The following is an 11,359-nucleotide window of genomic DNA, read 5'->3' on the forward strand; positions in this document are numbered from 1 at the left end:
TAAATAAATAACATCAGAGCAATCAGCTCTTAGGACCTCATGTCTCGGGAGCTGAAATATTTTAACATATAATTGCTTACTACTACTGAAAAAGTATTAATGGAATTAATTCAGTAAGTTTTGTGATTAAAGAAAAAAGGAGTCTTTTGAAGTGACTAGCGTCGAATGTACAAAGTGAGTTGGCATCTTAGTGGATGAGAATCATGTCAGGATGACCCCAGGTCTCCATTCGCAATTTGCAGCCTTTCTTGTAAGTAGGTGGATAAAGACAAGGGTCTTGTGATTTCCACTCTGACAGTCTCCCAGGCACAGTCGCTGTATTTCTTCTCTTTCAGGTAGAGATGGATTCCCTCAAAGTACCTCTTCACAGCCATTCCCAGGGCAGATGTCTGCTCTTCCATCTCCTGCACCAAGCAGGGGTCCAGGTCTTCCAGCTGCTGATGGAGTCCAGAGCAGAGCTTGTCCAGGAGGGTGGAGTCCCAGGCAGCAGAGGAGCGCTCCGTGTGGAAGAGGAGGAAGGTCTGCTGGAGCATCTCATGGAGGACAGAGATGGCCTGGGTCTTCTGCAGCTGGCTGCCTTCCACCATCTCCTGGGGGAACCCAAAGTCTTTTCTGTCCTTCAGACAGAAGGAAGGGGAGAGTCTCCTCATCTGACGCAGAAGCACTAGGTTCTTCCTGCTGACGTGCACGTGGTTCTGAGACAGGTCACAGCCCAGAGATGCCCCAGGGCCATAGCTGAACACCACCAGGGCCGTCAGTAGAGAGAACACAAAGGCCATGGGGAAATGAGGGCGCTGCTGGCCTGGCTGAGATGGGTGTCTGGGGGAACCTTGGGGGTAGGTTCTCTGATGCCATTCTCTCTAAGCAAGGCCATTAAACAGGGAACACAGTAATTTTCATTTTCTAAACATTTCTCTACTCTTTCACTTCTTTTTTGGTTTTCATTTATGTATTTTGCCTATGGTCCAAGACAACATCATCACTGTGAACCATTAATTTTGTCATAGAAGTTTAATTTCCCCCGGAAACTTCAGCTATGTCCATGCAAATGGATATTTATCAATCAAATAAGAAATGTCTTTGTCTGAAAGTCCCAAGTGATGTTGGTGTATAAACACATCCTCTCTCTGTGTGTGTCTCCATTTCATGCATTAATACTGCTCTTCTCTCTTCCAGGTACACATTTCTAGTGCTGATCTTAGGCTCGATTTTTCTGCCTTCTTTACACAGAAGGCTGGCTCCCTACCTCTGTATGTTCTATATTTTTTATGAATTTTTCAGACCTCTGGCACTTAAACACTCTGAAATGTACAAGGTTTTTATTTAGTGTTTGTTTTACAGAAGTGGCTGATGATTATGAGTAAATGAGCTTCTCCAATGTTTCTCTTCTGTCGAGAACATGTTTGAGCAGGTCCAAGTGGTTCTGTTTCAAGGGACCAGGAAGTCAGTACTATTATAGACATCACCCTTTATTTTCACCATTTTCTTACTGCGGACCTATAGTCCTCCAAGCCTGGGCCAATATCCCTACCAGGTATCCTGGTTCTTTTCAGGAGAATATGGGTGTGGAGATTCTAACTCCAGGATAATTGTGTTTTCCCAGCAGCACCTCACTCACAAGGGAGATGTCACATCTAGTAACACCGTATCCTCTAGAGGAACAGAGTCCCCATCCTAACCTCCTGGACCCACTCCCTGAGGCAGGCTCACCACATCCTGAGGACTTTAAAATCTCCTTGCTATGGAGGGGCTTGTTTATTTCTTGGCAAAATAATTCATCCTCCAGGACTCCCACCCTTGTCCCCAGAGTATTTGTGTGAAGGACCCTGGTCCTCAGTTGTGACCTCCTTCCCTCCTGACCTGTGTCCTCAGGTATCAAAGATGTCAGCAGCCCTCTGATGCTGAGAGAGCAAAGGTTTGTTCTGTCTTCAGAGGTAGAGGAATTACCCAATTGCAAACGTTTCACCTTCAGTAGACAAATAGTTTGTATTTTTCCCATTGCAAATTTTATTATTCATCTCTTTTATGAAAACAGTTGAACGCTTGTTCTTCTCAAAGTTTTGAAGCTGGGGACAGGAAATTCAGTGATGAAGTTGTCACAAAAGGAAGGCAAATATGCTACAATCTTTATCATTTTCAAGATGATAGATTTTTTTGTTTCTCATTGCAGCTTTCCTAGAAAGTAAAATTTGACAGTTGTTTTGTGGGCCAAAGGAAAACAAATGTAAATCTGAATGTCATGAATGTGAAAGAAGGGAAGTGGTTTTCCCCTGACATGATGACATGCTCTAAGTCAGGGAAGTTCAGAAGATCCACTCCTGGATCAGCTGACTATCTTCCGATTTGCAAGTCAAGCCACTTTTTTTTTTTTAATTTAGTCCTCATGTGATCAGTTTTGAAGAGAGAAGGGAGAAATGAGTTCACAAGAGACTGAACCCCGAACCCCAATTGCTAGAAGGTTAAGTAACCCTCTCTGGCAGGATTATGGAGATTATCCTTGCTGAGCATCTGTCTAGTTGATAAATCCTTGATAAATCCACTTGGACAATAAAAAAGAGTTTATTGAGAAAAGTAAAGAGGAAGAAAATTAGATGGATAATAGTAACGATGACATTAAAAAGAATTCTCATTCCCTGTTAAGAACACTCGTCTCTCTCTCTGAGGATGCAGGTTTGAGTCCTGGCCTCTCTCAGTGATGAAGCATGCAGTGTTGATGCAAGCTGCAGCATAAGTCTCAGATGAAGCTCAGAGCAGTGTTACCCTGGCTGTGGTGTAAGCCTGCAGCTGCAGTGCCAATTCAACCCCTAGACCTGGAACTTACATACAATGCAGGTGTGGCCATAAAAAAAGGAAATAAAGATAGAAGTAATAACTGAATTTTATTATTTGCTTATAATGGACTAATCACTTTGTAAATTCTTTAAAATATTGAACTCAGTCCTCTCCTTAACCTTATTTGGATCACATTCACTTTCACAGCCAGAGAGGGATATAAATCTGGATATAAATCTTTCAAGTGTACCAAATACAGAAGGGCAAACCAGAGTGAGGGGCTTTATAATAATTTGTCTGGAAGAGTCCATTAAAGGAAGTGAAGAGTGAAAAATAACATGATCTTTGCAAACCGACAAAATAATTAGAGGGAAGAGTGTGAGATGACAAAAGATGCTTACTTCCACTTCAGATGCCAAAGTGTTGCTGTCTCTTGTTTTGTAGGGCAACAGGGAGTCGGTTTGATTTACATGAACTGATGATAACTCTAAAAAAACTAGACAAAAATCTCTACTAAATAGTAAGAAAACAGATTTTTTGCTAATTAATAAAGATAGAAGTCTGATTTTATGAGTGATTTCTTCAGTGAAACATAGTAAAACAAATTTATTAACCCTATATCAGCATACCCCTGAAATTTATTTATTGTTAACACTTGATTTTTCTTGTGACTTTAAGAACAAAGAAAAAGCACCTAACAATTTCTAGCCATATGAGCTCTGATATTTCTCCTTCAGGATGACAACTAAGAAGTCACTCTCCATCTGGTTCCACAGGAATAAAGTCACTGAACTTTAATACACCCTGAAAGGAGGTCAGGGTGGGGATCAGGAAGGAGACACTCTGTGCCCTGGGAAATGGACAGGTCAGGCCTTCAGATAGTAGATCATTTCAGGAGAAAATTTTATGAACTCAATTTCATACCTCTTCTCACACCTACAAAAGCAGTAAAGTCACTAACAGAGACATCTGCTCCTCATGACTGGCAGCAACCTTCTACCCATATGTGTCCTTGATGGCAAGGAACTCCATTTCCAAAATCATATATATCTGACCTCCCCCTTAACTGCCTGGAGCAGATCCTTAGAGCTGTCTGAGAGGCTGTCCTCCAGGCTATAGTCCTCAGGAAATCCTCCCAAATACCTGAACTCCCAGCTCTTGTGTTGTCCATTGTTTGTTCAGTCTATAAGGACTGAGGGCATTGAGCCTTCTATGTAGATTCGTCTTTCAGACATGGTCTTCTCAGCCTTCGCTCTTGTACTGTTAACATATGGCTCTTCACCTCTGTTTCCTTTGTGGCATCATATCCCTTTTAAGGTTAAGGTCACAGGACTCAACTCTAAGTCCTTTTCTTGTTCTGTACTCTTTCCCCAGTTGATCCCTTCTTTGCCACACCCTTTACAGTTTTGGAATTACTTGGAAATTTACCAGTGCACATTTGTACTTAAATGTCTACCAGTTAACTCTAGAGTATATCAAATAGTTTTACTACTATATCCTCACCTATCTTGACCCATCTTCTGCTCATGGAATTCCACTTTTCTCCCTTCTTCTCATCATAGCATTAAACCTGATAGCAATTCGTATTACTAGTGTTATTTTTAAAATAATTAATATTTAGTTATGAAATAAGTGATTAATTTTTTTAGGTTACTGTCCTTAAAAAAGAATCAAAGATACAATAAGGTTTAAATATCTATGTTCTCTTCTGTGTCCTGAGGATAACACACAACCTGACTTAGAGGAGTGTTTTTTTGTTTTGTTTTGTTTTTTGCCACACCCACAGAAATTCCACAGCCTGCAGAAGTTCTGTAGCCAGGAATCAAACCTGCACCACAGCAGTGACAATGCTGGATACTCAACCCACTGAGCTACCAGGGAACCCCTGGAGGAAGTCTGTTTTTACTTCTGAGGTGAATGTAATTATATTGGCTAAATGAATTACAATAATAATTCTTGACTTTTACATTCAGACTTAGAGTTTCTTTTTTAAAGAGAAAATAAACACAAGATGTTTCCTATAGTAAGTATTTAATAAATAAAAACTAATAAACTAAGTATAAAAATAATTTAAATTATAGGTTATTAAATAAATAAATATTTAAATATACAAATACATAGATCATCAGGGGTATCTGTAAGGAACCAGTGCCTAAAGAGTAGAACAGGATTTTGCTTAATATTTCTGAAAACCTTTGACAAACTGATTAAGTTCATGGCAGGATGACAACAGAAATGAGGGGCTGTGACCTGGCAGCCCAGGAGGAAGTGTGGGCTTGTTAGTCAGTGAGAAGCATTTCCAAGATGAACCAGGTGTCTGTCACTCCTTCTTCCTGAGTCTGTCTTGCAGGTTTGTGGAGGAAGAGAAGGCTCTCATGACTTCTGCCCTGACGATCTCCCAGGCACAGGGGCTGTAGCTCTTCTCTTGCAGATAGAGGGTGAGTCTGTGGAAGTATTTCCTCACAGCCAGGATGGAGTCCTCCTCCAGCAGGGGGGTCCCTTCCAGCCCCACCTCCTGCATGACACAGGCTTCCAGGTCCCTGAGCTGCTGATCCAGTCCAGTGCAGAGCTGGTGCAGGAGGCTCTCATCCCAGGCAGCAGCCGAGCCCTCTGTGCTGAAGAGCTGGAAGGTCTGCTGGAGCATCTCATGCACCAGAGCCATGGCTTGAGCCTTCTGGACCTGGTTGCCCCCCAAGGCCTCTTGGGGGAATCCAAAGTCCCTTCTGTGGTCCAGGCAGGAGAAGGGGGAGATTCTCCTCATTTGTGCCAGGAGCCTCAGGGCCCTGGTGTGAGCCAGGCTGTGGGTCTGAGGCAGGTCACAGCCCAGAGAGCAGGTGGCATTGCAGCTGAGTAGCACCAGGGCCATGAGGAAGGCTGAGGTTGGGGCCATTGGGGACCTTGCAGATGCTTCTGTCCTGGCTGAGGTGGGTGACTCTGTGACCCTGCTCTCTAGGATGTCTGAAGACCTTCCCTCAGGCCTGTGTCTTAAATAGGAATGAATTCATTTCCATTTTCTGAATGTTCCCTCTTACTTTCTAGTTCTGTTTCTGCTTTTCACTTTGTCCTCTACAAGTGAATTAGGGCAGCATTTTTCAACTTTTTATTTCATTACTGCCTCGCTTCCCTCTGCCCACAGGCTGTCTTTAAATATTTTTTTCCTAATTACCCCCCGTGAAATTTAGATGACACTAATATACCGTGTATCTATGTGTTCCATAAATATCCTCTGCTGTATACATAGAGAAAGAACGTGCAAAGCTTATGTTTTGTATTCAATGCAGAGTTAAGAAAAAGTATTACGCTATGAATTAAATGTAAAACATACTGAATTGTAATTTAACTTTTTAACTTAGGAGGCAAAATGACTATGGATGTAATATATTTACTTTAATAGATAGGAATGTATCAAGTTACATATCCAAATACATATTTATATAAATACTTTACATAATACTACCAACTTAAACCTCATTCAAAACTGCTCAAAATCATTGCAAAACAAATTTTTCTTAAGGTCTATTTTGAGGCACCTAAGTTTTCATTTTATTTTATATCAGAAAATGATTTTTAATTTCTCCAGCTGCTAGATACTGTCCACATTTTCCTGTTTAGCACTGCCGTAATTATTGTTGTGCTGATCAACTTTAGTAGATTTAAATAATGAAATATAACCTTTTATTTAATTTACAAATGTAATTTTCTATTTCTATATAATTACTCTAGCCTGAATCACACTGAGGCTCAAATCACACTGTCATCTGCAAGACAACCAGTAGCAGCTCATAAGTAAGTAGAGACCAATTCTCAGAATGTGACACTGAAATCAAGCCAATGATGCAGATAAAGTCCTCCAATATAGCACTGATTGTGCATACAGTTTATTTATGTTCCATAAAGTCTGTGTCAGTGCTTTTTAAATATACACAAGAAAACCCAAAGAGAAAGATGAATACTAGTGAATAATAGGAAATAAGATTTTGTTGGATAGGGCTGAGTTTGGAGTGGGACAAACCGTGTTAATAACCGAGATTTGTTCATACCCCTAAAAACTACCGTTTGCACCCATGTGAACAATATCATTCCCAATGAGAGTGTATCATTTAAGAATCATCATCACTTTACATCTTTCTCTGTATTTCTGCATTAAATTTCAAATTTCCCAATGGACTTTACTTTCTGGTATTTAAATAATAGGTATGTGATCATCTTGGCAAATCAGCTCAGTAATAACTGGACACTGTCCTATCTCTGTAGTGTCATTTGCACCAGTCCCAGTGTAATCACTCAGGCAGTAATTTTAACTAACATTTCTCAGATTTTTCTCCTCCTATGGGAAGGCATTTATGAATGACCAAGCTCTTTTTTCTCCTCATGGCCATATATGCTGGGATTAAAAAAGACAATGGCTAATATTTCCACAATACTCCTATTGGTATCAGTAATGCCGTCTGAGATTATTGCTCAAACCACCAGGATTCTCTTTCCTTTAAGTTGCATAAGGCTCTGCAGGTTCAAGTTGCAAGAAATCACAATTTTCTGCCTTTTCCTAGCACCATAATAAACTCAGGAGAATTGCTTTAGGTCTAACTTGCCCTCAGTTTGTAACAATACAAAATTACTAGTCATGTGTCATATACAGAGCCACACATCTAGACTCAAACTCTCCCTGATTCACACAGCTCACAGCCACCACATAATTTACCACATTATACTTTGGATCTTCTTTGATGGGGCAGTTACTGCCTTTATCAGGATATACTTTGGAGATGCCTCCCAAAGATGATAAATGACAGTTTACCTCCTATATCTTCATTCCATTCCATTGCAGTTTGATTTCCAAAATTGCATGTAATAGAGCATTACTATAGGTTGAAATTCAAGGGTTTGTATTCTGAGTCCTTGGTATGCTCTTTTTGCCTGCCAACCTGCTCTTTTGTCTTTATTTATTCAGCATGACTGTATTCTCTCTGCTACATGCTAGGCTTGAAGCCTTCAATGACCGTTATGCTCCGAAAGTTTGAATCCTCACAAAATTCCTATTTTTAAAGTCCAAACCCACAAAATGATGGTTTTAGTTGGTGAGCCTTTGGGAGCTAATTAGGGCATGAGGACGGAGGCCTCATGAGTGGAATTAGTGCCCTTATAAAAGAGGTCTGAGATTAACCCCTCACTCTTCTGCTCTGTGAGGTTACAGGAGACTCTGTGGTGTGAGACCTGAAGCAGGCTCTCAACCAGAACCCCACCATGCTGATACCTTGATCTTGGACTTCCAGACTGTGGAACTGTGAGAAATACATTTCTTCTCTTTACATACTACCCAGTCTTTGCTATTCTGTGGAAGAAGCAGGAATAGACTAAGACATGACCTGACCTATTGTATCCTCAGAATATCTCTGAGGAATCTGTAAAATACCTAAAAGGGAGAGAAACCATCTGACTTGACCTCATTTCCTAGACATCTAGCCCAGCCCATTATTTCAGGAGCTCAATCAATATTCATGAAAGAAACAACAATGGTAAAAATAGGAGAAGGAATAATACTGATGTATATTAAATATGACCTACAAGGACAAAATCCAAAGATATTTTGTAAACTCTTTGTGGTTCTACAAGGAAAGTTATAATGGAATATTGTGTGAGGTGTTTTTTTGGAGATTATTTACAGGAGTATTTTCTTCAAGTTTGCATTTTCAGTATTCAGAAGATCAGGGTGAACAATCACAGACCAGATTGGAAGACTCTCGCTTTTAGTTCAGTGATCCTCAAGAACTTGCAAGGAGCTGCCTGATCATGCTTTTCTGGTCTCTCTCAGGTAATCAGGAAACAACTTTTAATGTCTCCACATGTGTGGGTATTTTCCCTGTTGGCCTATCCTGTGGGAATCAACTTGAATGCTCCTTTCATAGAGTCAGCGATGCTGTGAACTCTGAACTGAATCCATATTATCCTCTCTAAGCTGAAACTGTGGAATCAGACTTTGATTCAGACTGATGTTTTTAAAGTATGTGTAAACAAGCATATTGGTTGATTTTTTTCTGCATAGAATATCTTTGGAACAAATAGTGTAAAGTTAAGGGTGGTCTTATTCACTGAACTTCTCTTTGATCACCCACCTAATAATTTTCCAACTTCTTTGCACTTAGATTCCCATGAGCATCAAGTTAGGACAAATATTGTGAGTGGAAGTGGTATCACCCTGTAGTGTCCTGTCCTTTGAAAATATCCCATGTGATCCACAATAAGTTTCCATTTACCACAGTCTGGAACAGACTGAACTACTACAGACAAATTCAAAGTCATCTGTTAAATATGCCAAAGCCACAAAATAGAGGGGGGCCATGTCACTGAATCTATGTTTGGAGGAGAGCCATCCAGAAGACATACCTGATCAGGAGTGCCTGCATTGTTCTGTGATGCAAAGGAAACATGAATTTCTGTAATGATTAGAATCCTGACATTTTTCTGTGTACCTGTTACAGCAGCTAGCATTGAGTTAACTGATATGGCTTTAACAACAGACTGCTAATAACTTTCCCATTAAAAAATAAACTTCACACAGAAGATCAGCAAATTCCCTCAGTAAAAATCAGCTTTAAGAAATTACTCTTTTAAAAACGTTTATTGAATGAAATAAATCATATTCTTCTCTCTAAACATATTTTTGTAAGCTCATGATTTTTATTTCTAATAGTTTTCAGCACCTGTGGAAATATGAGTTAAGATTGCTTTAGGCAGCAGATCAAACACTAACGTGATTGATTAGGGATTGTCACAAGTGTGACTTTTTTCTCTGCCGACTTTTCTTTGAGGATTGTTACATAAGGGAAAGACACATTTCAGTTTCGACTCTGACAACTTCCCAGGCGCAGGGGCTGTATTTGTTTTCTTTCGATACAGTGAATTCTTTGGAAATACTTCCAGACAACAATTCGCAAAGAGGAGAAAGGTAGGTTGTCTTCTTCCATTTGCTTCCCTAGTTGTTCCAGGCTACAATCAAGCCTGGAGAGTCGCTTATGGAGGAGGATGTTGTTCCATGCAGCATGACGGTCCTCTGTGTTGAAGAGGTTGACGATCTGTTGGAGCATCAGATGGGGGTAATGGGACCTTGAGATGTCTGGGTTTGGGTGTTATTTTCTCTTTTCCAAGGAAAATTGAAGTCAGTCCTGTTTTTTATGTGTAACTCAGAGGGGATCCTTTTCATCTGTATCAAAAGTCTAAAGATATCCCTCTTCTCTGGGCTAACAAGTTCTGCCAAGAGAGCAAGCCAGGATGGAGCAGAGCATCACTCCTGCCACTAGCAAATAGATGTGGGCCATTAAGTATTTCAGTGATCTCCAGAAGGCAGCCAGGGAGCTTGCCGGTATCTCTAACAGCACAGCGTTTCCTTCTCTGGGTCCTGGGAAAGCGTGCTTCTCTAGGCGGTCGCAAGAGGGCGGGGATGTCTCTTTATCGGGTTTGTTGGGCAAAAGCTAACTTTTGCGTTTGTAGTTTTGAGTCTCCAGCAGAGTGAGAGAAAAAAGCGGCTCATTTTCGCGGAGCGATTTTGTGTTGCTTTAATAGTGCGAAAGAAACCTTCGTTTTCGTGGTGGTGAGTTCTGAGGAGCAAGCATTGTCCCAGCCCCGCCAGTGACGTTTTTGTCTGGTAGGGAGAATGAAACCTTGTGTTTCCTGGACTTTCCCCTGAGTTGTGTAAGTTGTTTTTTGTTTGTTTGTTTGTTTGTTTGTTTGTTTGTTTGTTTACGCCCACCAACTTTAGTAGGGCATTATTTGGAAAAAAAAAATTCGGTATACAGAGTGGTGCGAACCTCGGAATCTGAGTTGTAGCCGATTTTACAGGTCTGGGCTTATTTTTAGTGCGTGCAGGGACAACTCAGAGAAAGGGGGACGTGGTGAAGATGGGACCACTGGGTGGTGTTGGGGATGCCCTGGAGGTAATGGGGTGAATTGGGGCGCTGCCACCTCAGGAGCCAAGGTCGCGGGAGCTGTGCCCTTAGATGCTCCGTGACTTTCTTGAAGTCTTTCAAAGCTGCAACATTAAAGCGGTGAAAATTAGGAATGTTTAGAAACTCCTTGTATTTTATGTTTTATATATTAAAATTAAATTTATTTTTAACTTAACATATTTATTTTACATTAAATATTTTAAACTTTTTTGTATATTTATATATCATTTGATGACAAGTTCCCCGCTAGCCTAGTGTTTAAAGATCCAGCATTGTCACTGTTGCAGCTCCAGGTGGCTGCTCTGGCACAGATCAGTACCTGGCCTGGGAGATTACACATGCTGTGGGCCCAATCAAAATAATAAAAAGGGAAAAATAGTTTTCTGAAAATAATTTAAATATTAAACAAAGAAAATATAAGTATTTTATCAAATGGTATGTAAACTTTACTTTTTGTATTCTAAAAGCATACATTAATATAATTTTACCTTCCTGGCTTTAATGGAAGCAAACTCATTACTGTTTTCAATATTGTTTGTTTGCTTTTAATTGTGAGAATGATCACGTTTGATCATTTTTCGTGACTGTGCAAGAAATAAATAATAATTTAAAAGTAAATAATTTTACTCATCTCATGTTACTGA

General features: G+C 40.2%; 2 protein-coding genes and 1 pseudogene across 2 annotated transcripts; all 3 read right to left on the bottom strand.

Annotated features, from left to right (window-relative positions):
* Positions 1 to 206: 206 nt before the first annotated feature.
* Positions 207 to 779, bottom strand: LOC125119952 (interferon omega-1-like). The gene has a single exon (XM_047767561.1). The coding sequence runs from the start codon at positions 777 to 779 to the stop codon at positions 207 to 209; it is 573 nt and encodes a 190-aa protein (XP_047623517.1).
* Positions 780 to 5,088: 4,309 nt separating this feature from the next.
* On the bottom strand, positions 5,089 to 5,675 carry LOC125119957 (interferon alpha-1-like). The gene has a single exon (XM_047767565.1). The coding sequence runs from the start codon at positions 5,660 to 5,662 to the stop codon at positions 5,093 to 5,095; it is 570 nt and encodes a 189-aa protein (XP_047623521.1). The 5' UTR covers positions 5,663 to 5,675; the 3' UTR covers positions 5,089 to 5,092.
* Positions 5,676 to 9,586: 3,911 nt separating this feature from the next.
* Positions 9,587 to 10,088, bottom strand: LOC125119958 (interferon omega-2-like; annotated as a pseudogene).
* Positions 10,089 to 11,359: the final 1,271 nt, after the last annotated feature.

The sequence above is a fragment of the Phacochoerus africanus genome, chromosome 2 (assembly GCF_016906955.1).
Source record: "Phacochoerus africanus isolate WHEZ1 chromosome 2, ROS_Pafr_v1, whole genome shotgun sequence".
NCBI lineage: Eukaryota > Metazoa > Chordata > Mammalia > Artiodactyla > Suidae > Phacochoerus > Phacochoerus africanus.

Coding starts and splice junctions, on each gene's coding strand:
- LOC125119957 (XM_047767565.1), bottom strand. CDS start 5,662: ATGGCCCCAACCTCAGCCTTCCTCATGGCCCTGGTGCTACTCAGCTGC.
- LOC125119952 (XM_047767561.1), bottom strand. CDS start 779: ATGGCCTTTGTGTTCTCTCTACTGACGGCCCTGGTGGTGTTCAGCTAT.